Source organism: Nelumbo nucifera, chromosome 7 (genome assembly GCF_055504915.1).
Source record: "Nelumbo nucifera cultivar China Antique chromosome 7, China Antique-T2T, whole genome shotgun sequence".
Taxonomy (NCBI): Eukaryota; Viridiplantae; Streptophyta; class Magnoliopsida; order Proteales; family Nelumbonaceae; genus Nelumbo; species Nelumbo nucifera.
In genome coordinates, this window is record NC_142655.1 from 20,044,255 (window position 1) to 20,071,629 (window position 27,375).

The 27,375-nt window shown below is 41.4% G+C and overlaps 1 protein-coding gene across 8 annotated transcripts; it reads left to right on the top strand.

The window, feature by feature from the left end:
- The first annotated feature begins 4,451 nt into the window (after positions 1 to 4,451).
- LOC104593653 (geranylgeranyl transferase type-2 subunit beta 1-like) lies at positions 4,452 to 26,824 on the top strand. Of its 8 annotated transcripts, XM_088891404.1 has the most exons (12): positions 4,474 to 4,673; positions 5,429 to 5,742; positions 5,822 to 5,911; positions 6,582 to 6,641; positions 6,742 to 6,892; positions 12,015 to 12,131; positions 12,345 to 12,411; positions 13,414 to 13,562; positions 25,575 to 25,708; positions 25,783 to 25,881; positions 26,036 to 26,111; positions 26,358 to 26,824. In XM_088891404.1, the coding sequence occupies exons 4-12, from the start codon at positions 6,588 to 6,590 to the stop codon at positions 26,495 to 26,497; spliced, it is 987 nt and encodes a 328-aa protein (XP_088747530.1). In that variant the 5' UTR covers positions 4,474 to 4,673; positions 5,429 to 5,742; positions 5,822 to 5,911; positions 6,582 to 6,587; the 3' UTR covers positions 26,498 to 26,824. The 8 variants fall into 8 exon arrangements, 5 of the variants coding, with proteins under 5 accessions (XP_010251923.1, XP_088747530.1, XP_010251924.1 ...); XR_016078593.1 differs by lacking the exons at positions 5,429 to 5,742; positions 26,036 to 26,111 and adding an exon at positions 26,159 to 26,243 and having other exon boundaries at positions 4,470 to 4,673; XM_010253622.3 differs by lacking the exon at positions 5,429 to 5,742 and having other exon boundaries at positions 5,797 to 5,911.
- The last annotated feature ends 551 nt before the right edge of the window (positions 26,825 to 27,375 follow it).

Below are 27,375 nucleotides of genomic sequence, written 5' to 3' on the forward strand. Positions count from 1 at the left end.
TGTCAACGACCTTGCCTCTGAACGGAGCTACAGGGAGCCTGAAACAGAGAAGATGAGGAAGCTCCGGGGGGAACCCGGTATGAATGCTCCGAAGCTCAAGTTAGAATTCTTTCAAAGGCAAGATAAAACCAGATGGCGCAAAGTTCTCCTACCTTGTTCTTGGGGGTAGGGAGCCTTTTATAGCCACCTCGTGCACTCACTCCTAAGCTTTTGTCAGGTCGGGTATGATTACCTCTGGTCTCCTGCCAGTTCGGGTGTCATCCCCTCTGCTGGTCAGAACTGCCACTGCTCCCTTTTGTCGGAGCCGTCTCTGTGACTGGCGATGACGGTGGCAGGTGGCGGTGGTAGGTGACCGTTGAAGTGCGACTGTCAAGCATTAGATCCCAAGTCAGTCAGATGCGCCGCCCTTGGATACGGACCTCCTCGATGTCAGGTATGGTACGTTTGTTCAGTTCGGCGTCTCGGAGGCGAAGTGCTGGAGTGGCGAACGAGGTGAAGTCTTGAGTTCGGATAGGGGAGTGTCTCGAACTGCCATGAGGTGGGCCAGTTCGGGTCACTGCCTTGTGTGGCTCGGGGCCTAAGGGAGAGTTCGGGCTTCTCGTAGGGAGGTCGGGCTCCTCGTAGGGAGTTCGAACTCTTAGTAGGGAGGTCGGGCTCCACGTAGGGAGGTCGGGCTCCTCGTAGGGAGTTCAGGCTCCTCGAAGGGAGTTCGGACTGCTGGTTTCTTCCCTTTGGTGCTTGCACCCTGGGTGCACTGTTGTGCCGAGCTATTTGCTTTTGCCACGTGGAGTGATTGCGAGGTCGGGCCAGTTCAAGGTCGTTGGCCATGTTGGTTTTTCCCTTCAGGACGGTAACATAACACTTGCGGGACTCGAGCTGGTCGCCCCGTGCTACCCCCACACCGAAGTCTGTAGGGAACTTCATTGCCAAATAGTATGTGGAGACCACTGCCCGCAGGATATGCGTAATTGGCTACCCTATTATGGCATTGTATGGGGAGGGGGTCGCGACCACCAGGAAATCATGGTTGAGTCTGACCGCACTAGGCCATGTGCCGACTTCCACAGGTACTGTTATTTTTCCGAGGGGCCTGACTTCCTCTCCGCTGAAACCCACCAGAGGAGTGTTCGCGGGCTTCAACTCGCTCCTCTGTAACTATAGCTGGTCAAATGCTGACTTGAAGAGGATGTCCACTGAGCTGCCCGAATCTACGAGTACGCGCCTGACCTCGAAGTCGCTGATTCTTAGTTTAATGACGAGCGCGTCATCGTGGGGGTAGTGGACCCCTCGCGCATCGTCTTTCGTGAAGAAGATCGACTCTTCAGTCTTTGGTCTTTTTGGGGGGTTCTGTTCCTCGAGGGCCGCTTCGCGAACTGACGTCCGGGCCGCTGCCGAAGTACACCCTGCTACCACCGAACCTCCCACAATTACATGGATGGTTCCCCGAACTGGCCTCTCTTCCGGAGGCTGTTGCTGCAACGGTTCGGTTGGTCTGCTGCTAGATTCAGGGGCATCCTTTCCGTGCTCCCCTTGCCGAGCCTGCCTTATTGTTGTTATTATTGTCATGCTGTACAAAATTCCTTAAGTATCCGCGATGGATGAGTCCCTCTATCTCGTCCCGGAGATTATTACACTGTTCGGTACTGTGACCGTGGTCTCTATGGAAACTACAGTACAAATTCTTATTTCTCTCGTTCGGATTTCCCTTTAGGCGAGGTGGCCACTTTACGTATGGGGCGTCCTTGATCGTCATTAAGATCTCGGTCCGCCTCGTGTTTAACGGCGTGTAATCCGTCCAAACTGCTAAGGGAGCTCGGAACGACTGGTTCGGCTTCGGCTCCCGGGCCAAGTTTTTTCTGTCGACTGGGTTGGAGGGCTCGTCTTCCCTCTTTCTTTTCTCGTTCCCGCTTTCGGTTCGTTGGTTGATTTCTTCCTCTGTTCTCATGAACTTATCCGCGAGCTTGAGGAATTCGGCCATGGTTGCGGGCTGGTTAGCTACCATGTGCCATTTGAACTCTTTGTGCGTTACTCCTCTCTTGGCCGCCGCGAGCTGCACCGTGGGGTCTAACCGCGGTATCTGTAAGCACGCTTCATTGAACCGCTTGATATAGCCCCGGATGAATTCTCCTTCTCTCTGGACTACTCCGAAGATGCTTTCCTCTGTTCTGGGACACCGCTTGCTAGTGACAAAGTGTGTGGTGAAGACCTGCACGAACTGGGCCCAGCACCTTATCGACTTGGGGGCCAGGTTCCTGTACCAAGTGCAGGCTACCCCCTAAAGGTGGTGGTGAAGGCCACGCACATGCACGATTCACTGGCCCTGGCGAGGTGCATTTGGGACTGAAAAGCGTCAACGTGGTCGTTGGGGTCGAAGGACCCATCATACTTGTCCAAAGGTAGGAGCTTGAAATCTCTGGGCAAGGGGACCGCCAAGAGTTCTAATGCGAGGGGGGAAGGAACTGAGAGAATTGGGGCAGCTCTTACCTCGTTCGAGCTCGTCTCTTCCTTACCTCTGAGCTCGGGCAGGACACGGGTGGCAGTTTGGCGACTTCGCCGGCGCCTTCGTTGTTGAGTGGGCCTGGTACTGGCGCTGCTGGCCTCTGTGTTGCCGAGCTCGATGGGCCCGAGATGCTGGTAGTCTGCTGCCAGGGCGCCGAATCGGTTTTCCGTGAGCGGGAACTCGGGCCTGGAGCGCCGAGGTGCTGACCTTGCAGGCCAGGTTCCTGACCCGCCTGCGAGCTACGAGGCGGGGGTGATTTTTCTCTCTCTTCGGCCTGGGGACGAGGCCTGGCTATTAGGGGGGTTCTGGGGCCGGGAGGTTTCTCCCCGGTGAGGGTGTCCACCTTGAGGGGAGGCCTTAACCGACTTCGGTGCAGGATTCCGAGGTGGAAGCAGTGACTGGTTCAATGGTAGTTGGGGGAACTGCTGCTGATAATGATGTTGAGAGATGTTGTGCAGTACTTGGTGCTGCTGGAGCTGGTGTTGTTGAAATTGTTGCATTGCCCGCATGCATTGCATCAGGTCGTCCAACTGGTTTTGGCCGGTTGCCAAGGGGACAGCAGTTGGTTCAGTAAAGGTTGTCTTGATCGGGGGAGGAAAGGGGATGCTCATGGCAGGAAGGTTTACAGGCGCCACTGCTTGTGGCGCATTCAAGCTGGGGATCCCATCCACCGAAAGGGGGATGGTGAACTGTCCGACGCATACCACGGGGACTTGAAGTTGTTCCCCGGTGGTGTTTGTCTCCGTGCCACGTCCGGCGTTGCTGGAAGAAGCCATGAGTGTTGGGGTTTTTGAAGGAAAGAGGTTATGAGAGTTTAGAGGGAGGCTTTTAGAAGCGTTCCCACAGACGACGCCAATTGATGGTGTGCAATCCGGCTGGTCCTAGCTGTCAACGACCTTGCCTCTGAACGGAGCTACAGGGAGCCTGAAACAGAGAAGATGAGGAAGCTCCGGGGGGAACCTGGTATGAATGCTCCGAAGCTCAAGTTAGAATTCTTTCAAAGGCAAGATAAAAACAGATGGCGCAAAGTTCTCCTACCTTGTTCTTGGGGGTAGGGAGCCTTTTATAGCCACCTCGTGCACTCACTCCTAAGCTTCTGTCAGGTCGGGTACGATTACCTCTGTCTCCTGCCAGTTCGGGTGTCATCCCCTCTACTGGTCAGAACTGCTACTGCTCCCTTTTGTCGGAGCCGTCTCTGCGACTGGCGATGACGGTGGCAGGTGGCGGTGGTAGGTGACCGTTGAAGTGCGGCTGTCAAGCGTCAGATCCCAAGTCAGTCAGATGCACCGCCCTTGGATACGGACCTCCTCGGTGTCAGGTATGGTACGTTTGTTCAGTTCGGCGTCTCGGAGGTGAAGTGTTGGAGTGGCGAACGAGGTGAAGTCTTGAGTTCGGATAGGGGAGTGTCCCGAACTACCATGAGGTGGGCCAGTTCGGGTCACTGCCTTGTGTGGCTCGGGGCCTAAGGGAGAGTTCGGGCTTCTCGTAGGGAGGTCGGGCTCCTCGTAGGGAGTTCAGGCTCCTCGAAGGGAGTTCGGACTGCTGGTTTCTTCCCTTTGGTGCTTGCGCCCTGGGTGCGCTGTTGTGCCGAGCTATTTGCTTTTGCCACGTGGAGTGATTGCGAGGTTGGGCCAAATCTTTCTTCATCAACAAGGATCTCAAAATTAACCCGATGGCTCGGAGAGTCACAGCTCACTTATTTAAATAGGAGCGCAGCGAGCGCTGGACTGGATGTAGGAGTGTCAATGGATCGGTTCTGGGTTGGACCCGTCTGATCCAAATGTGATTTGGAACCGGACCAGTCCAAACTTAACCCGGTGCAACTAACGGACTGAAACTGGACAAATCCGATGAGGAGGGTGTCAATGGAGCGCTTGATCTGGGTGTAGGGGGTGTCAAACTGTCAATGGAGCGGTTTTGGGTTGGACCCCGTCTGATCCAAATGTGATTTGGAACCGGACCAGTCTAAACTTAACTCCGAAACCCCTCTCCCTCTCTCTCTCTCTCTCGATGGTTTGCTTTCCCTCTTCTAATTCTCTGTCTCTGTGATCTTGGATATAATTTCTGATAGGAAAACGAAGGTTAGAAAGGGATCGACAAACGAGTTAATTGAAGAAAGAGTTCTATCCGCGTCTCCTTTTGTTTCATTGCAACTCGAGTTCGCAAAATCAAGGTCTTTTTCCTGTAATTTCTGCTCTTTTTCTTGGTTTTGACTAGAAGTTTCTTCATAGAAGACATAGGCAAGGGTGTCAATGAGCTTCTAGGGTTCATCTGCAGTTTATATTTTATAAGTCATGAATCGTAAGAGATCGAATCCTGGAATATGGAGACACTTGGGAATTATATATTATATCTGATATTCTGATTTGATTTGGGATTATATATATTTATATAGAGAGGAAGAGGAAGAGAACAGAAGGGATTTTTTCTGAGAATTTTATGATATTTTTAGGTTAGATTTTCTTGGTGAGGACCTTTTGGTTTGTTTTTATGAAATTCGTTGGAACCGAAAGATTTATAGCAATTTCAAGGAGTCTACTATAGAATACATGAAGCAGGCTGTTCAGGAAGATAATGCGGGGAGACCCTGAGAAAAATTTGTCACTTGCAAAATTTTCTAGAGGTTTTCTTGGATTAATTTTTCTTTATTCCAATCAAGCACAACAGATTGGGATTTAGCCAATTCAGCTTTTTTTCCCCTGTTTTTTTTGCCTGTCTGTGCTTGGACCCATTTGCTTGAAATTTATGGGTCTGCATTATTGCTTCTCTGGCTGCTGTTTTTTGGGTGGAAATCTCGGAAATGACACTACAGAGTTGCTTTTTTTTTTTTTTTTTTAAAGATTTCAATTGATAGGTTAGTGTTACTTCCGTATATGATTTAAGCTGAAGAGCAAAGACTGATATTGAGTGTGCAATGTTATATTTCAGAACCTTTTCTTTTCTTTTTTTTGGGTAAATTGCAGATTAGTACCCTGTACTTTGGGCCTAGTCTCACTTTGGTACCCAAATTTCAAATCATGCCAGTCCAATACCTGAACTCCCAAAACGTTCCAGTTTAGTCCAAAATCGTTAACCACTGTTAAGTGTCATGTCAAAAGACACAAATGCCCTTCGGGTGTCATCTAATTTTCTTTATCAACCACCCAAATGCCCAAATCCAAATGTCCTTTGGGTTGTTCACCATTGCTTTAGTCCAATCTTGATTCTTGAGGAAGAAGATGAACAATGTATTATTTTGAAGGGTAATTTTGACATTTTCAAAAGTTCTAAGTTGCATGTGTCATCGCATGATACAGATAACTGACAGACTACTAACGGCAGGGACTAAACTAGGAAGTTTTGGGAGTTCAGGTACTGGATTGGCATGTGTTGGAATTCAGGTACCAAAGCGAGACTAGGCCCAAAGTACAGGTAATAATCTGCAATTTACCCTTTTTTTTCAACTTTTGGTGTTAGTGTGTTACTAAGAAAGCAGGAGAGGTTCCTGCATCATGTATGACAGACATTTGATTAGGAAAGAGAAAAAATAAAAAGAAGAAAAAGAAAAGCAAGGGAATGCGATTTCAAAGTGGGGCTGAAAAATTGCTTTGATGGGTTAGAAATGACATTAGTGTCCACAGTTCTTCAATATCTTGTGATGAGGAACTCGTTGCAGTAGCTCTAGATTTCATTGAAAACCATGGTTTGGTATGGAAATTCAGTTATATTTTATCTTAATTTATTTTCTATCTTGATGCATTTTTGTATTTTTGTGAAATTTCTAATGCAATTTTGTAGTTTTTTTGGGTTTTTTCATGTAATTTTTTTTATGTTTCATTTGGTTTGGGCCCAATCCGGCCCATTTGCATTTTAATTGGACCGGTTTGGACTCAGTATGTATGGATTTAGATCGGATTGCGTCTGGTCCATTTGTAAATGGACCCATGTTAGGTTGGATCGAATTGGACCAAATCCAGTCCAATCAACACCCCTAGCTGGATGTTATTTTGTCTTCCCAAATAGTATTTTATTTATCTATTTGAGGCTTTGATTCAAAATAGGTGTGGATTTTTTATACTATTTTATTTATTTATTCTTGCAGATTTCAATGGAGAAGCTTGAGGTGGAGAAACATGCTCAATACATTTTATCAGTTGAAAAGGTTGGTTTTCTTATATGTTTCCATGATTCTTACCTTGAAAAGTTGTGATATGATCATAACTTTTAACACTCTTTTAAACCTCCGGCAATCTTGTTCTTAGAGAAAGGATGATTTTGAATCTGTGGTGATGGAACATCTAAGGATGAATGGTGCATATTGGGGATTGACCACTCTAGATCTCCTGGGAAAGCTTGAAATTGTGGATAAAGATGAAGTTGTTTCATGGGTCATGAGCTGCCAACATGAATCTGGTCTGTTACTAAATCTGCTCACTTCATCAGTCAGATTAATGTCTAATCAGATATATTGTACATGCCTTTTCGTCTACCCTATATGCATTAGTCATAAATGCTATGACTTGTCATTTGATGGGTCCACCCAGGATTTCATGTGCATTAAGATCTGGGAAATGTGAATGATAATCACTTTTTCCAGTAGTTTCTGTAATTAATCTAAATACTGTTAAGTCAAGTGACAGACTGGCAGTAAAGTAGTGGCTAAGTAATAATGTTGCCCAGCCAAGTCCTTTGCCAAAGTCATCATGTTATAGGCCATTTGTGGCTATTAAGCAGTCATTTACAATGATCTTAAACATATTACATAGGAAGCCTTGTTTTGATATAACCGTTAACTATATTATATTATATGCAATTGCAAGGCGCATTTCAGGGTATGCGCCTCGCGTAGGTCCTAGGCGCAGCCCTTTCAAAAGGCGCACGCCTGGTGCACCTAGGCTTGCACCTGACGCTTTTTTGTTTTTTTTTGAATGTAGCGGCTGAGCCAGGGGCTCTGCCCCCAGACCCCCATGCCACGCCCCTCGAGGCAAGCCCAAACAAGTCCACGTTAGGTCTTAAATTCTTAGTTTTCACACAAAAAATAATGATTTTACAGTTTTATTTGTTTTTTAAGAAGACATTTTATTAGGATGAATGAATGAGCAACATTACCAAATTGACCCCTGCATCTTGTGCTTTTAAAACACTGGCAATGACACTACTATTCTCATATGCCCTTGCTTGGGGTGGTGTGACTTTTTTGTTTGTGACAGTAAAGGGAAAATTTTATTAAATGAGAAAAAAAATTATAGGCTCAGGTGATAAGATATGACCAGGAGGAAACAAACATAAACTCCTCACAAGGCATCCCTGAAAAATGTATTATCACCACTCTATATATCCAGAATAGATTAGTAATAACATACACATACATAATCTCCTAAATATCCAATTCTACCCAAAACCTAAACCATTATACATACTGCTAACATCTCAGACTCAAATACTGGCCAATCCTTAGAAATCCCACCCAAAACTTTTCTACACAAATATAAAACCACACAGTCCACACACTGCAATCCTTTCCAATAACTCAAAATGCACATTCCATCTATCCCCTCACAATCCGACAACGTTCAGCTTCACCCTTTCTGACTCCTTATGATTCAGCTCCCCAGACTATTTGTTGGACTCTGAAGAAGCTAATTTATGACCTCTTATCCCCTCTTTCTGTTCCAATTTTAAAATCACTTTCCTAGTTTGTTCCTCGCCTCCTAAAAAAGAACACCCCTAATTTCCTTCCCCCCTCTATCTCTCTATCAACCACTTTCTTAATATCCAAAAACTTATCAACCTTAAACTTTTGGTCAACGACAAAATAGTTACCTTCATATTCTTCCCCCTCTTCCTTCAACCCTGTATTTTTAATTTATCATAATCAGCTAAGCAATCTCTAGTCTTCAGCTTTAATTGGGTTCATAGATCAGCCAATGGTTTGGTCGATACCTTAAATAAACTAGGAGTGCAAAGGGGGAAGTTTTTGTGGGGTGTTGTAAATGCTGAACGGATATAAGAATTAAGATTTGCATATAGGGTTTGGCTATGGCCATTCTAGGTTTTCAGGGTGCTTTGCACTTGTACATACAGTTTATTTTTTCTATATTTAGATATTAATAAAATTTCAGTTATCCATAAAAAATATCTCTAGTCATTGCATCAACAATGTCTACAAATGACTTGGTTCTATACTTTGACCTCTGAGCATCACAATTGACTTACAGTTACTGATGAATCCCCTTTGCTACCTCTATGATCAAGAGTGGTGTATAGAGAAGTCACTTGAATACCCCCCTGCTTAAGCCTTCTCACTAGGCATCCAATCCTCTCCATTAGCTTTGGTTTCATCCTCCAAGTCAAGCTCTGAATATTCTTTGATGAAAAAACCAGGTATTGAGACTGAACCTAGCCTCTGAATCACCAAACTACTGTCATCTAGCTTGATCTCATCACAACTCCCCAAAGTTACTTTTTGAGGAAGCACCTTGACCTCATTTCGCTCAGCCTCTACATCTCTATGATCATGATATTCTTCAGAAGAGGGTAGAATTTCAAAAAAAAAAAAAAAAGATCACATATACCTGCTCTAAAATTTTTTCCACTGAAATAGCTGGACAATCTTGGAAATCTTCTACGAATCTTGCATCTAGAATCTGCTTCTAACCTTTAACACTCTCCACTGGTACTGCAGTTGATGCAGCACCACCTGTTAGAAGAAAAGAGGAAGAAACAACAAGAAGAAGAAAAGTAGCAGATTTCTCTTTAATGAGTTTAATTCTTTAATTGTCAACAAAAAAAAAAAAGAGAAGTAGCAGAGGAGAGAGGATAACAGTTGAAGAGAAGAATTTGAAAATTTCTATTTCTCAGAGCATGACATAACCCTAATGCATAATGTTAGGCTTTATAAGAAACTTAAAGCTGAAACATACAAGTAAACCCGTACTAAATATAAAATAACAAATAACCCCTTTCTAGAAAGAAATATTACAAATTAACCCATCAAACAAAAGAAACTTTACAAATAAACCCAAGTCCTACATTAAGCAAAATCAGTCCTAAACTAATGTTGCCTGCACCAAATGTAAGTGCGATCTTTTACATTAAACAAAATAAGCATGCGGACACACCAGTCTCAATATGATCTCCATCAGCAGTTGAAGATCTTTGACAGCCTTAACAAATCTTGGAACCTGAACTTTGTTGCAAGTATTTGTTGTGTTCCACCAGTATCCAGCTCAAAGTATAGCAGATTCACCTCTCCACACCCACTCATGGGAGCCATGCAACTCCTTTGCCACTACCTCTTCTTGTAAGACTCAACCTGAACTGGATCATTCATGAGGTAAAGATGAAGGTGAACATGGGTTATAAGAAAACCTCTTGGTTATCCATTGCCTCCAGATCAATCCAACCTGACCATACACCGGTGATACTTTAACAAAGTGGTCCCCACCAAACCTTATTTTCATTCTGAACTGCCGAATTCCAATGATTCCATCTACTTCTCTATCGCACTTTAGGAAACAATCTTGGCCCTTCAAGAATTCTTGTTTTTTGAGTCTCTACCATCCAACTTTTTAATTAATACTTCGTCTACAAAATATTTTTTGCACATTGCCCTAGACTTTTGATCTTTCTGTTGTAATACTTGAAACCGGCTAATAACTTCATGGAACTTTCTACCTCCATTTATTTTCTTTTATCCTAACCTCACATCCATACATTCCTCAAGATGATGTGAAATTCCATTATTGACCTTGCTTTTGACCAATTTGTCTTCCATCTCCTGCCCACTACCTTACTCAGCTTTTGTTCTCATAGATCTGCACTTCGGTGGTAAGATCTTCTTCCTCTAGCAGGGTTTCTCACTTCACATCTTTGACCTGTGAAGATCAAATCGGTATCCAAGGGAATAGTGAGCATGTCTGACGTATTAATTAGAATTCTCACCTCAATAATACACATTATTTTTGTCAACCATGATAAATCTTCCCACTGCATCATCAATTGACCCAAATGCCCGGAATGCACCACAGATGTATGGAGGTCCTAACCACATTGATCCAAACTAATTTTGAAAATTTGTCATTCCTGATACATCCCACTATAAAAGACCAACGATTAATATAGAGCTCAGGAGATCTGTTCAATAACCATTCTCTTCTAAGTACATTAAAGGCATCGATCCTTTTTTTCAAGCAGACCAGTGATTTAAAAGGCGCGCCTAGGCGCTCAGTTGAGGTGCATTTTAGGGTAGGCGCCTCGCCCAGGTCCTAGGCGCAACCCATTCAAAAGGCACATGCCTGGTGCACCTTGCACCTTGCACCTTAGCCCATGCGTGTGCCTTTTGAAAATTTGCCGCTTTTTGCCTCGAGGGGCATGGCACAAAGGCGGCTCGTAGAATTAGGAATGTAATATACATTAGCTACTTGATGCAATTGTGAAAAAAAAGAGATCGTGGGTTTTATATGCTTGAAAATGTTTTATATGTTTGATTTCATTTTTAAATTCTCATTTGAATATGCTTTACATATTATATATATGTATTTTAATTTTAGATAATAGGTTTCTTAAAACATTTATTTTAAAACTTAAGTTAATATTTTTATTAATATTATGTTTTATAATTTTTTGCATTTTTTTTGAATTCTTTGCTTTTTTTTTTTTTAAATCGTGCGCGCCTTGCACCTTGCGCCTCAGGTGCAAAATGGCCCTTGCACCTTTTTTGCGCCTTGCGCTTTTAAAACACTGAAGCAGACAAATATAAGCCTCTCCCTATCTGGTGATGCATCTATGAAAATTCCAACCAAACATCAATCTAGAAGCTCGAACCTATCTTTTAAACTACCAACCCCTTCAACTTCTATAAATCATATGCTATCAACAACTTTCAATTCATCCATTGCCTACACTTCATCACTGAGTACTCTCAAGAGACAATGGGGGTGCTTGGTAGTGGCGTTTGTTGGCTTTAATGGATCTCTTTCTAACATTATTCCTTGTAGCCCAAAACAGGAATGCGAAGAAGGCAGCATTTTGAATGTACACAATTGGGCTTGGTGTGGAACCCTTGATTTAGAAGAAATTTAAATGACTAAGAAGAAGACTTAATAGAAGAACTCCTCTGCTCCACAACCATAAGAGGGACAAGAGAGATTAAAGATAGATGATCTGAAAAAAACTTAAAAACCTGAAATATATCTACAAGAAACTTGATGCTTAACATTTATATATGTGCAATAAGTTAACAGCTCAATGTTTTTCCTTTCTATAAAATTAAATGGCTATATCTGAGTTCCGTCTTCCCACATACCTAAACATTCTAACTGCACTAAGCTGTATGTATTTCATCTTGCAAGCCCCACACCTAGTTTCTAGTCTGGGTGGGTTGGCATGATATACACAAATAGAAAAGAAAAAAGATGGTTCTTCATATTACAACTTTTTGTTTCTTTTCTTGGTGGTGACTTTGGTTGGACATCAGGGTGTTTGAGAATTGAGATAAAGATAATGACAAGGGTTGTATATTTTGTATACGCAGGAGGCTTTGGTGGTAATGTTGGGCATGATCCACACATACTGTATACCCTTAGTGCTGTGCAAGTTTTGGCTCTTTTTGACAAATTAGATGTTCTTGATATCGATAAGTTGTCTAATTGTATCCTTTTACCTCCAATTTTGTGTGGTTTGTGATTTCCTCTTAAGATATCTTCTCTTTCTTAATAGATTGGGAAATTGGGAATGGAAACTGTGAGACTTTGGAGAGCCACTAACCCTGAATTGCTAAATGATTTCATTTTCTATAATGCCAATCCTCATGTGATAGGTTGCATCCCCATTCTTTTCTTGTTTTACTTTATCATAATTTCAGATATTGCTAGTCTGCAGAATGAAGATGGATCATTTTCGGGGGACATGTGGGGTGAAGTTGATACAAGGTTCTTTGTTTTTGCTTTTGTGCCATTTCTCTTCTTCAGTTTATTTAACATTATGGCATTTCTTTGCATTTTTATTAGGTAAACTATTACTCCCTAAGGGTTCTAGCAATTAGAGGTGTTTTAACATTGAGATTCCTGAAAATTTATTAATCACTCTCCTCACCAGTCACCACTTTGCTCACACAAGTGGTGAGAGGATAGATTGTTTCTGCAAGGGGTAGCAGCCTTCTTGAATGGTATAACTGTTTTTTGTTAATCACTGTCAATGGGGAATGAATCATAAGAAACCTTAGGTCAAGGTGTGATTTACCCTTATTTATCAAAAAAAAGGTGTGATTTACCCTCTTTTTATTGTAGTCAAGACATAGAAGCTTAGGGCCTTTCTAGGTGATGCATGGCCTTGGAAATTTCAACAAAGCATTAAACTTCATTCCTCAGTCCATGTCAGCTCTATATTTTACATGGTAATGAACTTCTCCTCAGTCATATTAGCCATCCAAGATTTCTGTTTTATTTCTTTTTAATTTAGAAGATTTCTATAAAAAAAAACTTGCTTTGAATGTGTGGCAAGGATATTTAGGCTGAAACTTGCCTATGCCTAATGACTAGAGGATGAAAAGAGGAGTTCATGGGGCTATTTTCATCTCCACACCATGTTGCCATGAGGAAAATACCTAGGTTGTTTGGACTCCTCTACGTGAGTCAACTGGCACCCAAAAAAACGATGAGTCAATTGGCAAATCCATTCCATATTGAAGGGCATTTCCTCTTCCCACTTAAAAGAAAAAGCATTTTATTTTAATGAGACCCTGCAGATGTTACGCTATCTCTTGACTAGTTGGAAAGATCTGTTTTACAGAGTATTACTTTTTAGCTGGTGATCTTGTGTCCTAAGTGTCTGAGGGGTGGTCAGGCAAAGTAGTCACCTGGTAGTTGCTTGACTTCATTTATTGAAGTACTTTTCTATCAATGAGTTCTCTAACCAACTGTCTCTGTTTGTAGATTCTCTTATATTGCAATATGTTGTCTCTCGTTATTACATCGGTTAGATAAAATCAATGTGGAAAAAGCTGTTAACTATGTTGTGAGCTGCAAAAATTTGGATGGTGGATTTGGAAGCATACCCGGTGGGGAGTCTCATGCAGGGCAAAGTATGTATGAGAAATGTAGTCTGCATTTTGCAGTTTTGATTTCTTATTAGTATGTTATTATCCAAGTATATGCTTTACATATAGTAGTCTAATCTCCCTGTTCCTAGTAAAGTAACTATTATAGAAATTTACCAATTTAAAGCAAGTATAGTCTTTCTTTACCCAGTGTGGATATCTTCTCATTAGTTGTATAACCCATGTGCATCTTGACAGTAGGGAATTTGTTGTTCCTCTTACATCTTGTGGTAATTCTTTATATTGCAATAGAAAATTATGCTTCTTTAACTTAGTGTGGGAATATTGGAACTTTCTTCATTGCACTGATATGTTGTTTCAGTGTTTTCAACAATTCAACCCATTATTAACCCAGCCAGTGAAACTGATGACCTATTCGAAATTCCTGTTCCAATTAACCTTTAACCTGCCATATGACAGAAAACCATTGACTTGATTAACAAACTTTCAATCTTGATCATTGAACCGCTGACCTGTTTGGCCTCTTCATAGGGTTACTAGGTTGTCCTTTTTTTTTTTTTGAAACTTCTAAGTTGTCATGACATCATGAGTTGACCTGTTGACTTGGACAGAGGAACCACTGAACTGTCCACATGGAGAGGAAAATGGTTCAGCTTCTTTGTTGGGTTGTAATACATTGGGTTGTTTATTTTGTACTTTAATTTTCAAAATGTTCTGGGGTAGTGATTATTGGATGATTGAAGCATTAAGAATCTCATGCATTTTGTTAGTTTCTCATGTTACCACTTAATGTTGTCAAAATCTTAGATTTGCGATACAATTCACGATTTGAATCATGAATCCTAAGGGTTTCAATTGAATCTTATGTCTGAATCCTTTTCTGCAAAAATCTTACAATTTTTGTTTGAATCCTATGATTTGATTCATAAATCTTACAATTTATATGATTTTTATGATTCACTACGATTCAAAAAAATTCAATTAAGAACTAGTTCTCTACTTTGTTTGAGTCCTTACTAGAAAATGATTTATTTACATTATTCAAGACTAGACATTGCCATTGTATGTAGATTTGTTGGATTTTCAAGTCAAACTTGATTATATCATCTTAGGCTTCTATTGTATAAGTGGTAAATTCTATTGTTTTAAGTACATATAGTAGAAGATCAAGACTGTAATCAGTCTTGAATCTTAATAGATTTTAGGTTTACAAAAGCAGAAGAAAAGTGAGAGAAAGGAGAAGGAAGAGAAGAGAAACAGGAGAACAAGGAGTTGAAAGGAGGGACAGATTCTAACACATCTGCCGCCGCCACACTCTTAATATTTATAGGTTATGTTTAGTACATGAAGGAAAGGACTAATCTGCCCTTAGTACTTACATGATAAATAAAGTAAATAAAAAACTGAAATAAATAACAACTGAATTAACAAATTGACCCAAATTGACACTACTATAACTGAAACAGATAACTACACATGCTGTCCTACGAACACAGTGGGGACCACTGCTGTGGGGCCCACATCAGTGTTCTCTACACTCCCCCTCAAGTTGGGAGTAGATATCTATCATTCCCAACTTGGATAGGTTTGTCTCTAACTTCTTCCTTGGTACAGCCTTGGTGAGGATATCCGCGAGCTGCATATTAGATGTGATATATGGAAGATACACTTCTTGTGATGTGACCCTCTCTCGCGCAAAATGTCGATCAACTTCGATATGTTTAGTTCTGTCATGCTGCATTGGGTTGTGGGCTATATTAATAGCTACCTAATTATCACAATACAACATTAAGGGCTTTTCATAGTCAATACCCAACTCTTCAAGTAGTGATCTCAGCCATAAGATTTCAGCCACTCCGTTATCCATTGACCTGTATTCCGCTTCAGCACTGGAGCGGGAAACAACACTTTGCTTCTTACTCCTCCAAGAGACAAGGTTACCTCCCACAAGGGCACAATATCCAGAGGTAGACCTTCTGTCATCAACACTCCCAGCCCAATCGACATCTGTATAGACCTCCACCTTCATGTGATTATTGTTCTTGAGCAGTATACCTCTACCCGGGCATCTCTTCAAGTATGCTAATATTCTCTTTGCCGCAAGAAGATGAGAAGTTCTAGGGGAATGCATGTACTGGCTAACAACACTCACTGCATAACTGATATCTAGCCGAGTGAGGCAGAGATATAGGAGCTTTCCAACCAACCGTTGGAACATAACTTTGTCTTCAAGAGGCTCCCTGCCCTTTGCACTAATCTTGTGATTTTGTTCAATGGGTGTATCAGCAAGCTTAACACCCAACTTTCCAGTTTCCACCAACAGATCTAGAACATATTTTCTCTGAGAAATAAAAATCACCTGCTTGGATCTAGCAACCTCAATACCTAAGAAGTACCGTAGTGCACCAAGGTCTTTCACCTCAAACTCTTGATGAAGGAGTTGTTTGAGGGACTCAATCTCATGGCTATCATTTCCTGTCACCACAATATCATCAACATATATTGCAAGCAGTGTCAGAGAGGACTCCACCCTCTTGATGAATAGTGTATGATCTGACTGGGCCTGTATATAACCGAACTTTCCAAGGGCTAATCTGAACCTATCAAACTAGGCTCTAGGTGACTGCTTCAAACCATACAATGCCTTGTTCAGTCTGCAAACCTTCTTACTTGTCTTTGTATCATAGAATCCAGGAGGCAATTGCATGTAAACCTCTTCCTGTAAGTCTCCATTCAGAAAGGCATTTTTAACATCCATCCGGAACAAGGGCCAAGAATGATTTGCTGCAAGGGATAACAGAACTCGGATGGTGGTCATCTTGGCTACTGGGGCAAAGGTCTCCAAGTAGTCTATACCATAAGTTTGGGTGAACCCCTTTTCGACCAGCCGGGTTTTGTACCTTTCAATAGAGCCATCAACATTATGCTTCACAGTGAACACCCATCTACATCCCACCGGTTTCTTTCCTTTTGGTGGGTCAACCAGTGCCCAAGTATAATTCTTCAACAGGGCATCCATTTCGACTTGCATTGCATCTTTCCATTCTGGAACTGATAGGGCTTCTTGCACTGTTCTTGGAATAGGGACATCGGCAATGGAAGTAAGATAGGACCGGTAAGAGGGAGATAGGCGATCATAGGATAAGAATTGTGAGATGCTGTGAGCTGTAGAAGTGGTGCAATGTTGTTTCCCTTTGCGAATGGCAATAGGGAGATCAAGGTCATCCACAGGAGGGGAAGTGGCAACAGTGGAAGGTGTCTCAATAGGCTCTGGATCTGGAGCCGCAGAAGGAACTGGAGCTGGCCGGGACTGCCGATGACTAGGATCAACCTGCCTGCATCGCCTGTGATAGACTCTCAACTCCTGATCCCTCTGACCACCCTCACCACTACAGCCTTCATCACCCAGTGGAATAGGTAAAGGCACAGCCCCACTCCCACTGCGCTCCCCCTGAGGAAAGAAACTCAAAACAGCCCCACTCTCACTGCTCTCCCCCTGAGGAGAAACCCTAGGATAATAGGGCGTCTCCTCAAAGAAGGTGACATCCATGGAGACAAACCTTTTCCCTGAAATTGGATCATAGCAGCAATAACCCTTTTGAGTTTGTGCATAACCGAGGAAAATGCATTTGGAGGCCTTAGGTTCAAACTTGGAATGATGAGGCCCGAGAAGCTGAACGAAACAGGTACAACCAAAGGTTTTAAGGGGAACAATGAACAACTCCTCGTCTGGGTATAGAAGGGAAAAAGGGGTTTTCATATCAAGAACCCGGGAAGGAACCCGATTAATGAGGTATATTGCCGTGAGGATAGCATCACCCCAGAAGCGAATAGGTACATTGGAGGTAAACATAATGCTTCTAGCCACCTCCAAGATATGCCTATTCTTCCTTTCGACAACGCCGTTCTGCTGTGGTGTATAAGGGCAAGTGCTCTGGTGAATAACTCCATGGCTAAGAAGGTAGGAGGTCAATGGCTTAGCAAAGTATTCCTTTGCATTATCAGATCTAAGGACTTTGATTTTGGCCCCAAACTGAGTGAGAATCATCTGATGGAAGTTTTGGGTCAGAGTAGGAACCTCATCCCGAGAACGCATAAGATAGACCCAAGAAAAGCGGGTATGGTCATCAACAAACAGTATAAAATATCTGTACCCACCCATAGAAGAGATATGATATGGCCCCCAAACATCAGTATGCACAATATCAAAAGAGGAATTACTCCTTTTATTACTCAAAGAATAAGAAGTTCTACAATGTTTGGCAAACTCACAACTCTCACACCTCAAATTTGATAACTCAACAGACTCAAATAAAGCAGGAAACAAACTCTTCAAAGACCTAAAAGACAAATGACCTAATCGATTATGCCAAAGCATAACCAGACTCATAGATTGAGAAACAAAAGACTTCTTATCCACTGACTCCTCCCGACGAGAACTCTCTCCAAGCAGATAGATCCCGTTCGTCTCACGACCAGTCCCAATCACCTTCCTCGTCTCCAAGTCCTGAAAAACACATCGATCAGGGAAAAAGGTTACTGAACAGTTCATGTGTTTGGTAATACTACTGATTGAAAGCAGGTTAGTATCAAGCTTAGGCACATGCAAGACAGAAGATAAAGAGATAGTATCCGAAAGCTTGATGTCACCATTGCCTGAAATGGGAACAAGAGAGCCATCAACAATGGATACTCTATCTCAGCCAGAGGACAAGTGATAAGAAGTGAACAATGATGGCAAGCTAGTCATATGGTCGGATGCACCTGAATCTATTACCCAGTAGTGGTCAGTATTACCTGGAGCTGAAGCATGGTAAGCTGAGGCTCGAGTACCTGACTGTGCAAATGCAGATGTGGCAGGAGCTGATGATGATTGAGATGGCTGAGCTGAACTCCCAACTTCCTTTTCCAACTGTATGAGGGCAGCCCGAACAACAGCTAAAGTATCTAGGGATGTGCCTGATGAGGATGCTGAATCAGTGTTCACGGCCACATGAGCATTACCCTTCTTATTTCATAGTTTTGCTGGGACCAAGTGAGGATGTAGCTTCCAACAAGTATCTTTTGTGTGCTTGGGTTTCTTGCAATGTTCACACACCAGGTCCCGCTTATCTTCCTTCTTCCGATTCCTTTCTAGATCACCCCCTGACTTAGGTTTAATAGCTGTCAGGGCTGGGAAAGGAGGCTGAGGCTGCATCATGACTTTCCTCCTGGTCTCTTCACTATGCACCAGGGAGTATGCTTGAGAAAGGGTCACACTATCTCTTGTCAATATCTGTTGTCGCACAATGTCATATTCTGAATTCAAACCAGCCAGAAACTCAAAAACCCTATTTGTCTCGACTTGCTTTCTGTGAGTCTGTGCATCTTTGGGACTCTCCCACTCAAGGGTCTCTAGATGGTCAATCTCATGCCACAAGGATTTCAAGGTAGAAAAGTAGACAGAAATTGGCTTCTCTCCTTGTTTAAGGCTGTTCACCTCACACTTCAGTTCATAGGCTCTGGCAACATTAAGGGGTTGGGAATAGGTTTCTTTCACAACATCCCATATCTCTTTGGCTGTCTTTGCCCACAAGTAATTTCGGCTGATATGTGGCTGCATAGAATTACACAACCATGCCATAACCAAATAGTTCTCTTGAACCCACTTGGTGTATGTTGGGTCTTCCTTGGAAGGTTCTTTCACATCTCCCAAGAGGTAACCCAGTTTTCCCCTTCCTCCAATAGCCATCATGGCTGATTGAGCCCATTCCAAGTAATTTGACCCATCAAATTTCATAGTTGTAATCTGAAACCCGGTTTTAGATACACTACCATAACTGTTGTTCCCAAAACTACTTTCTCCCTGACCTTTAAACTCCATCTTTGGTCAAGAATCAGTGGCTACAAACTGTTAGAGCCACTACACTAGAAAAAAACATAGTGAAATCAATGCAGGTCTGAAATCTGATATGAAACCAACACAAATCTGATCTGAAATTTGATCTGATCTAAAATCTGATCTGAAACTCACACAATTCTGATCTGAAATCAATCGGCTATCACAGTATCAGGCAGTCTGTCAAGTTTTTATCCTCTAGAAGAGCAATCTGAGATGCTATTATCTGAAACCACTGAGATGCTATTATCTTCTTAACAACCAAAGACTCTCATGGGAATGGAAAATAGAGGGGACTGAGGGAACAACAACTGATGAGGGGCCATACAGTTCAGCACTCTGGAGGGCATGTGGTTGATGACATAAGCAGCTGCAAGTATAGCATCCATCCAAAACCTTTTTGGAACATTCATGTGTAACGTCATCCCTCGATCTACCTCAAGAAGGTGTCTGTTTTTTCTTTCGACAACACCATTAAGCTCACCATGGAAATATTCCTTGGCATTTTTTCTTGCGCATGAGCTCCTATGAATAGATCCATGGGAGGCAAAGAACTCATTAAGCTCACCATGGAAATATTCCTTGGCATTATCTGATTGAAAGATTTGTATTTTAACATGGAACTGCGTAAACACCATCCGTTGGAAGTCTTTCACGATCTTTGGAACTTCATCTCTGCTACACATCGGGAATACCCATGTATAGCGGGAGAAATCATCGATCAAAGTGATAAAATACTTGTACATGCCCTTAGAGATTATAGTAGTAGGCCCCCATACATTAGAATACACAATATGAAAAGGAAAACTGGATTTTTTATTACTTGAATGAAAAGTTGTTCTACATTGTTTGCTCAACTGACATGTTTGACACTAAAAATCGGACACTGAACATGACTTAAATAAAAACAGAAACAAAGACTTGACTATTTCAAAAGAAACATGACCTAACCGACTATGCCACAAAAAAAATTGACTCTTATTTGACTGACTATATGACTCCGAGGACGACATTGAGAGACCAACTTTGTTGTCAAGAATATAGAGACCAATCCATTAGGCTTCCTCTACCAATTGTCCTCCTAGAAGTTAGATCCTGAAAAACACATGAAACAGGAAAAAAAGGTTACACTACAGTTTAAAGAGTTTGTGATGCTATTGATTGAAAGCAAATTTATAGGAAATTGGGGAACATGCAACACACTATTTAGGTTAAGGCCATGGGGAAGGGATATTGATCATTGGCCTGTAATGGAGGAGAATGATCCATCTACAAGCCTCACTTTATCCCTTACTGACAAAACGCTATAAGTCTGAAACCGCATTACCTGATGTAGATGCAAATGAAGTAAGAGTACCAGTAATTGAATTGTCCATCTGTCACAAAGCCCTACCATATGACTCCAAGTGATCTTTGAAGGAATTCATGATATTTTCCTTGGGGTCAGAACTAGTAAAGTGGTCCCGGGTAGTGCCAACAACCTAAGTATCTTGGGTTTCCACATGTGCTACATTATGTGCTGTATTCAGCTTCTTTTGGCCTTGTACTTCACCCTGTTCTTGGTTCTTCACTGCCCACTTGGGCTTCCCGTGAATTTCCCAACATGTGTCACGTGTATGTCACGAGCGCCGACAGTGGGTACAAAACAACTTATCTTTATCATCAGCCTTCTTGGAGTCACTTTTCTTCCCCATATTGTTATTACCCATTGCAGCCAAAGCTACATGTTGCTCCCCCTCAATTGTAACCATCACACTCCGCCTACTTTCTTTAGATTGAACAAGGGCATATACCTCTTGAACCGAAGGCAACTCTTTGCTTCCTAAGATCTGAACTCTCAAGGATTTATAAACAGGGTTCAGTCCCAACAAGAAAGCAAACACCCGTTGCTGAGAAACCAGCTTCTTATAGGCCTTAGCATCATCATCATGTTTCCACTCTATAGCCTGATAGTGATCCAATTCTTTCCATAGAGAAGTAAGGGTTGAATAATAGGCAGCCAAACTATGATTTCCCTATTTGCAGGTTGAAGATTCATCTTGCAACTGGTAAATTTTGGCATAATGCCTTTGCTCAGAATAGGTGGTTTTGGCCTGTTCCCAAATGTCACTAGCGGTGTCTATCTGTTTGCCGAACTGAACCTGTTGAGAGAGCTGAGAAGAAGAAGAAGAGGAAGAAGAAGAGAGGAGAGTCTGATGTGTTCGAATGGGCACTGTTCATCAGCCGGCACTATTCACTAATATAAGAGCAATACATAATTTACATGAAAGGACCAAGATGCCCCTGATTAGTGATGGGACACCCAGTCTAATAAAACACAAGATACAATTAGGCCCAGTTACTAAGGCCCATTAACTAGAGACTCTAATACCCAGCCCAGACAAGAGAATAACAACATATCAGCCGAACCAACACTACCCACATAAAGTTCTTCTTCACCTTGGGTTCCATGGCTGCAAGGAGCCATGACATCACCATACTGTTTTCTTGGTCCCACCTATCATGTTTAGTTGTCTCACACTTTGGTTCTTTCACTCTGCCATTTATGTAATCAGCTTTCCCCTTGCTGTTACATAAAGTTTCACACTTTTAGCCCACTCCAGGTAGTTCAGGTCATTTAAATGGGTAATTGGCATGGGAAACTTCATGTTTTCACCCCCCATACCAGTTGTACTACGAGTTGGTGTAACTCCAGATAATGCTGAATCTTAATTTGCCATTAAGAAAAAAGGGTTACAAATATACCAGACCAGATCCCACACTAACAGAATGCTGAACTCCCAAGAAATTTCACTTCCGGAAAAGGAAAAAATACGGCTGAAAACAGTCCAGCAATGGTTCAGCCCTTAGAATAGACTAGTAATCAGTCCAGCAACTAGTCTACTAACAAGCTACTGAAAACAGTCTATTAACAGCAATAGTTCAGCCACAGGGAGTCATTAAAAATGCCTACTAACAGTTTGGCAACAGCACATGATTAAAAAAAAAACACATACCCCTGTTCAGCACGAAGATGTAAACCTCAAAACCCTGTCCAGCACCTGTACGAAGGTGCAAGCCCAGAAAATATTTTTCACAGCATCGAAAACCTAGAATACAAAGGTGCAAGCCCAGAAAATATTTTTCACAGCATCGAAAACCCAGAAAATATTTTTCACAGCATAGAACTAAGAGAGGAGAGTCATTCCAGCATCACCCCTCTTCTATTAAGGTTTCCTTGGTGTTACGACCAAGGAAGAACCCAAAGAACAATAGCCGCAAGAAATTTGACCAGTCCAATTAGAATTCTTGGTCTTCCATGTCCAAGAGATCAAGAGAAAGAGAAAAAAGAGGACTGAGATTCAGATGAGGGGAAAAAAATTTCAAGCCCAGAATTATTGCTCTGATACCATGTGTTCTTTCCTGAGAGAGAGAGAGAGAGACGAGAGAGAGAAGAGAGAGGAAAAGAGAAGAGAGAGAGGTTCGATTGAGAACCAAAGACAAGGCTGGTGGATACCAGCTTGTTATTTATATTCTCTTAAAATAATAAGATCTGAAATTACAAGAATGCCCCTGGCAGCAATTCCTAATAATAAACAAATAACAAAAAGAAAAAGAAAAAAAAAAGAAAACTAGCTGACAGCACCTAGGTTGACTAGGCTGACAGCATACTAACCACATACTAACAGCAAACCATTAAATAAGTTTCACAACAACTATTGTATAAGTGGTAAATTCTACTGTTTTAGGTACATAAATGGTAGATAGAACTTAAAAATAGGGTAGAACACTTTTCTATATATATATTTAGCCTTTTAGCATATGTATATTTAATTTTTTTGGTTTGATTTACTTTCTCTACGATTTATGATTTAATTACGATTTTCAGATTGGACTTAATTTTTATTTTTTATCAGGCTTTGTTGGTACTCATTAATGGAGATGATCAGATGCTGTGTTGCAATGATAATAACATTATCATTCATGTTTCTTTGGGACAAAAAATAAATAAAAAGAATGAAAAACTACTGCTTTTTAAATAGTTGTCTTGATTATGTAGTATGATGAAGTCTGAAGACATGTTAGTGGAAAATGTTTTGGTAGAATTTGTTGTATAACATAGTTTACCCAATTAGACTAGTAGCTGGGCTTTTTAGTCTTTTTATTAAGCCCTATTCAGGATATCACATAGATATTCCCTTACTTACATCTTTGCTAGGGACAAATAAAACCTTTTAATTCTGATTTAAAGGTAAGTGAATAGAGTATTGGTGAAATTCTAGTGCATTTCCTCCATAGTTTAAGAGAAACTAGGAGAAATAAAGAAATGGATAACCCTTTTTTTTTAATATTTAAGTAGGGACTAAGGACCATAGTCAGCCAAATTTTATAAACAAGCTGAAGGTTGTTTTTCTTCCTACTTAGAATCAAAGTTTTATGGTGTAGGAACCATAAACAGCTAAGTTTCATGAACAGGGCTGTAGATGGTTTCTTTCCCTGTACAACATCAAGCTTCTGTAGAACTTTATGAACAAATGAGGCATAGGGAACCATAATCAACCAAATTTCATAAACAAGGTTGTATATGGTTTCACTCCCTGTGTAGAATTAAGATTTTATAGAAGTTAATTAATGAGATGTAGGGAAGGGGTTAAGAAAATCTTATGGTTTCTGAGGGGAATAACAGTGGTGTATCAATGGGTCCCAAGGGAGGCAAATGGGCTAGCAGATTCTCTAGCTAGACTAGGGGTTGATAGGGAACATTTGTATTGGGGCTCACCTGTGAATTTGGGAAACATAATCAAAATGTTTTCACTGTTAACAATCAAAAAAGATGTTGGGAAACATAATCAGCCGATTCACTCCCTTTATTAATCTTCGTACACTACTATTTATATTAATGAAAAGTTTTCACTGTTAACAATCAACAAAAGATGTTGCGAAACATAGTCAGCCGAGTTTCATGAACAAGGCTATAGATGGTTCTCCCCTAAGTGGGCTTTATTATTATTATTTTTTGAAAGGTGATAATTTCATTAAAGACTAATGAAGCAAATATGGCTGTGGAGGGAGAGCTTTCCTCAACAGCCTAGTACAATGAGTCAAAAGAAAGAGCAAACTGCAAAGGCATTACAAACTAAACCTCTCATCCTACAAAATATAGTCCCAGTGATTAGCGAAGTGTTTGAATTTCAGACCCCGAAACTGACTGTTAATAGAGGCCCATTTCAAAAGAATTCTTTCAAATTTTCCATGCAGCCTCTCACTGGGCTGATAACTGCCTTCAAAGGTTCAGTCATTCCTCTGTTTCCATAATCACCAGCAGATTACAAAAGGGGTCATATTCCACGGAACTTTCCCTCTCTTGCTGAAAGCTTGTAACTTCCAAGTAGAAATCAGAGGCTCCACAAGTTAGCCCCAAACAGCTGCAAAGCATGAGACCAGAGATGTTGGGAGAAAGGGCAGTTCACAAGGTGTTAGATAGTCTCCTTGCCCATGCCACATAAGCAACACCAGTTAATGATGCACATTCCTTTCCTTCTTAGGACATCAATAGTAGCAATCTTTCCTATGATAGCTGTCCAAATGAAAAAGTCACCTTTGAAGGAATTTTCTGCTTCCAAATCCACACCCAAGGGGGATTCTGCATTCACCCACATAAAGTTTTGGATCATGGAGCTGACTGTAAGTGGGCCTTTATTAATTAAGACAATTAACTCTTTTAGAGCTCGTTGCCCGTTTAAATGGGCTCTATTACAGGCCCGTTAAGTGTTTAATGAATTATTATTAGGGACCAAATCCCTTTTAAATTAATTTAAGGCCTGCTGCCTACTTAAAAAGGCTTTACTGCAGTAATAAAATACTTCAACCGACCTATAGAATTGGGCCTAGAAGACTGGTCTGGAAAGAAGGGTTTTATAAGCTTTGGGAGTAGCCTAATAGTCTGCTCTCAATCCAGCAAAATTTGAGGCTTTAACACATGCCCACAATTTGCTCTAGAGCATTGGCATGACTACCAGTTTCAGTACATGTATATGTGCACGGGTGCCCATTCTTGCTACATAATTGGCTTGGGCCACTTGGCATCTGTTACTATATGCCCATTTTCTTCTTTGCATCAAGTGCAAATTAGGCTTAAAAGTTAAAACTAACTTCTGTGTCTTGCAATGGAATTGCAGTATTCTGCTGTGTGGGTGCCCTTGCTATAACAGGGTCTCTACACCATGTTGACAAGGACCTTCTTGGGTGGTGGTTATGCGAGCGGCAAGTTAAATCTGGAGGGCTAAATGGGCGTCCTGAGAAGCTTCCTGATGTGGGTGTATTTTAACTGAGTTTCTTAGTAGAGGCTAATGCCTACAGTAGATTTATCTATCTCCATTTCTTCAGGTTTGCTACTCCTGGTGGGTTCTTTCTAGCTTGATCATGATTGACAGAGTACATTGGATTGACAAGGAAAAGCTTGCAAGATTTATACTGGACTGCCAGGTTGTTGATGAACTCAGTGACACCTATTTCCTTTTTAAGTTATTCAGTGGGTAGTCTTGAATATTGAACTCGTTATCTTCTTGTAACTTTTTATCTCTAAAAAGCTGGTCTTGATAAGCACCTTAGCATTGTCTTTCTATCATTAAAAATATAGGACAAGGAAAACGGAGGAATTTCAGATCGGCCAGATGATGCTGTTGATGTTTTCCATACATATTTTGGAGTCGCTGGTATGAAAAGTTGAATTTATGCTGTTTTTCTCTCCTGTTTATGTAAGGGTTGTAAGCAACCAAGTTCATGACTATTGCATGGTCATGGTGGATCCCAAGCCTCCGGTTCTGTTCTATATAGTGGCAGAATTGGTAGGTTGACCCCGTTAAATTTTGTTAGTAATTCCAAGAATGCAGGACCAGGCTTCACTCTTCCATATTCCTAATATCTTTTTATCCCTGTTTTTTTTTTTACTGTTACTGCAGGACTTTCACTTCTAGAATATCCAGGATTAAAAGCCATAGATCCAGCCTATGCTTTGCCCGTTCATGTTGTAAATAGGATTTTCTTTGGCCAGATGAAAACTTGTCCGACACAACAGTCAAGTCCTCGTTTACAGCATTGAGTTGTTATACATATCATTTGTTCAGTATGAACTGAGGGAAAGCCACAACTGAGCACATTGGCTCTACAATTTGGCAATGGATGAATTGAGCTTGTATGACACTAAAATGGCATTAGCTCATTTCCCAAGTTGAATAGGGATATTACAAGTTGAGTTGATGTTGTTCACTTGTTTGTGGTATAAATTAAATTATGTTTGGGGATGTATAAGTTATAACAGCTGTCCAATTGGATATATAGCTTGCATTAGTTAGGCCACTTGTCTTAAGTCGGTTAATGTATCTATATATACAGCTCTGTTTTGAAATACAATCTTTTCCTTTTTTCATTTGCACATTCGTCAGTTTGTATGGTATGAGATGAGAGCCATTGGGCTCCGACTGACTGCGCTTTCTTGATTCTTTTCTCTGCAATACAAGAATCCCTCAATCAGCATTCGTTTCATCTGCTCCCCCCCCTCCCATCACGTAGGTGCTCTTTGATCGGTGATCATGGCGACAAACTTAATGGTGATAATTATTCAACTTTTTACCTGCATCCGCATGATAATCTAGGAACTGTGCTTGTATCTTGTCCGTTGAATGGTGATAATTATTCAACATGGAAAAGAGCCATGTTCAATGCTCTCTAGGCAAAGAATAAGGCCGGGTTTGTCAATGGCACAATTGTGAAGCCTGATAAATCTAGATGTTCGGAACTACTTGCCTGGAGAAAGTGTAATTTGATGGTGGTTTCCTAGATCTTCAACGCCTTGTCCGGCCTATGTTGAGAGTGCCTGTGAGATTTGGATGGATCTTGAAGACAGATACAAGGGAATGCACCGCAGATTTTTTGTCCAAGTGTGAGTTAATCGTAAGCAAAAAAAATATCCCAATTTCT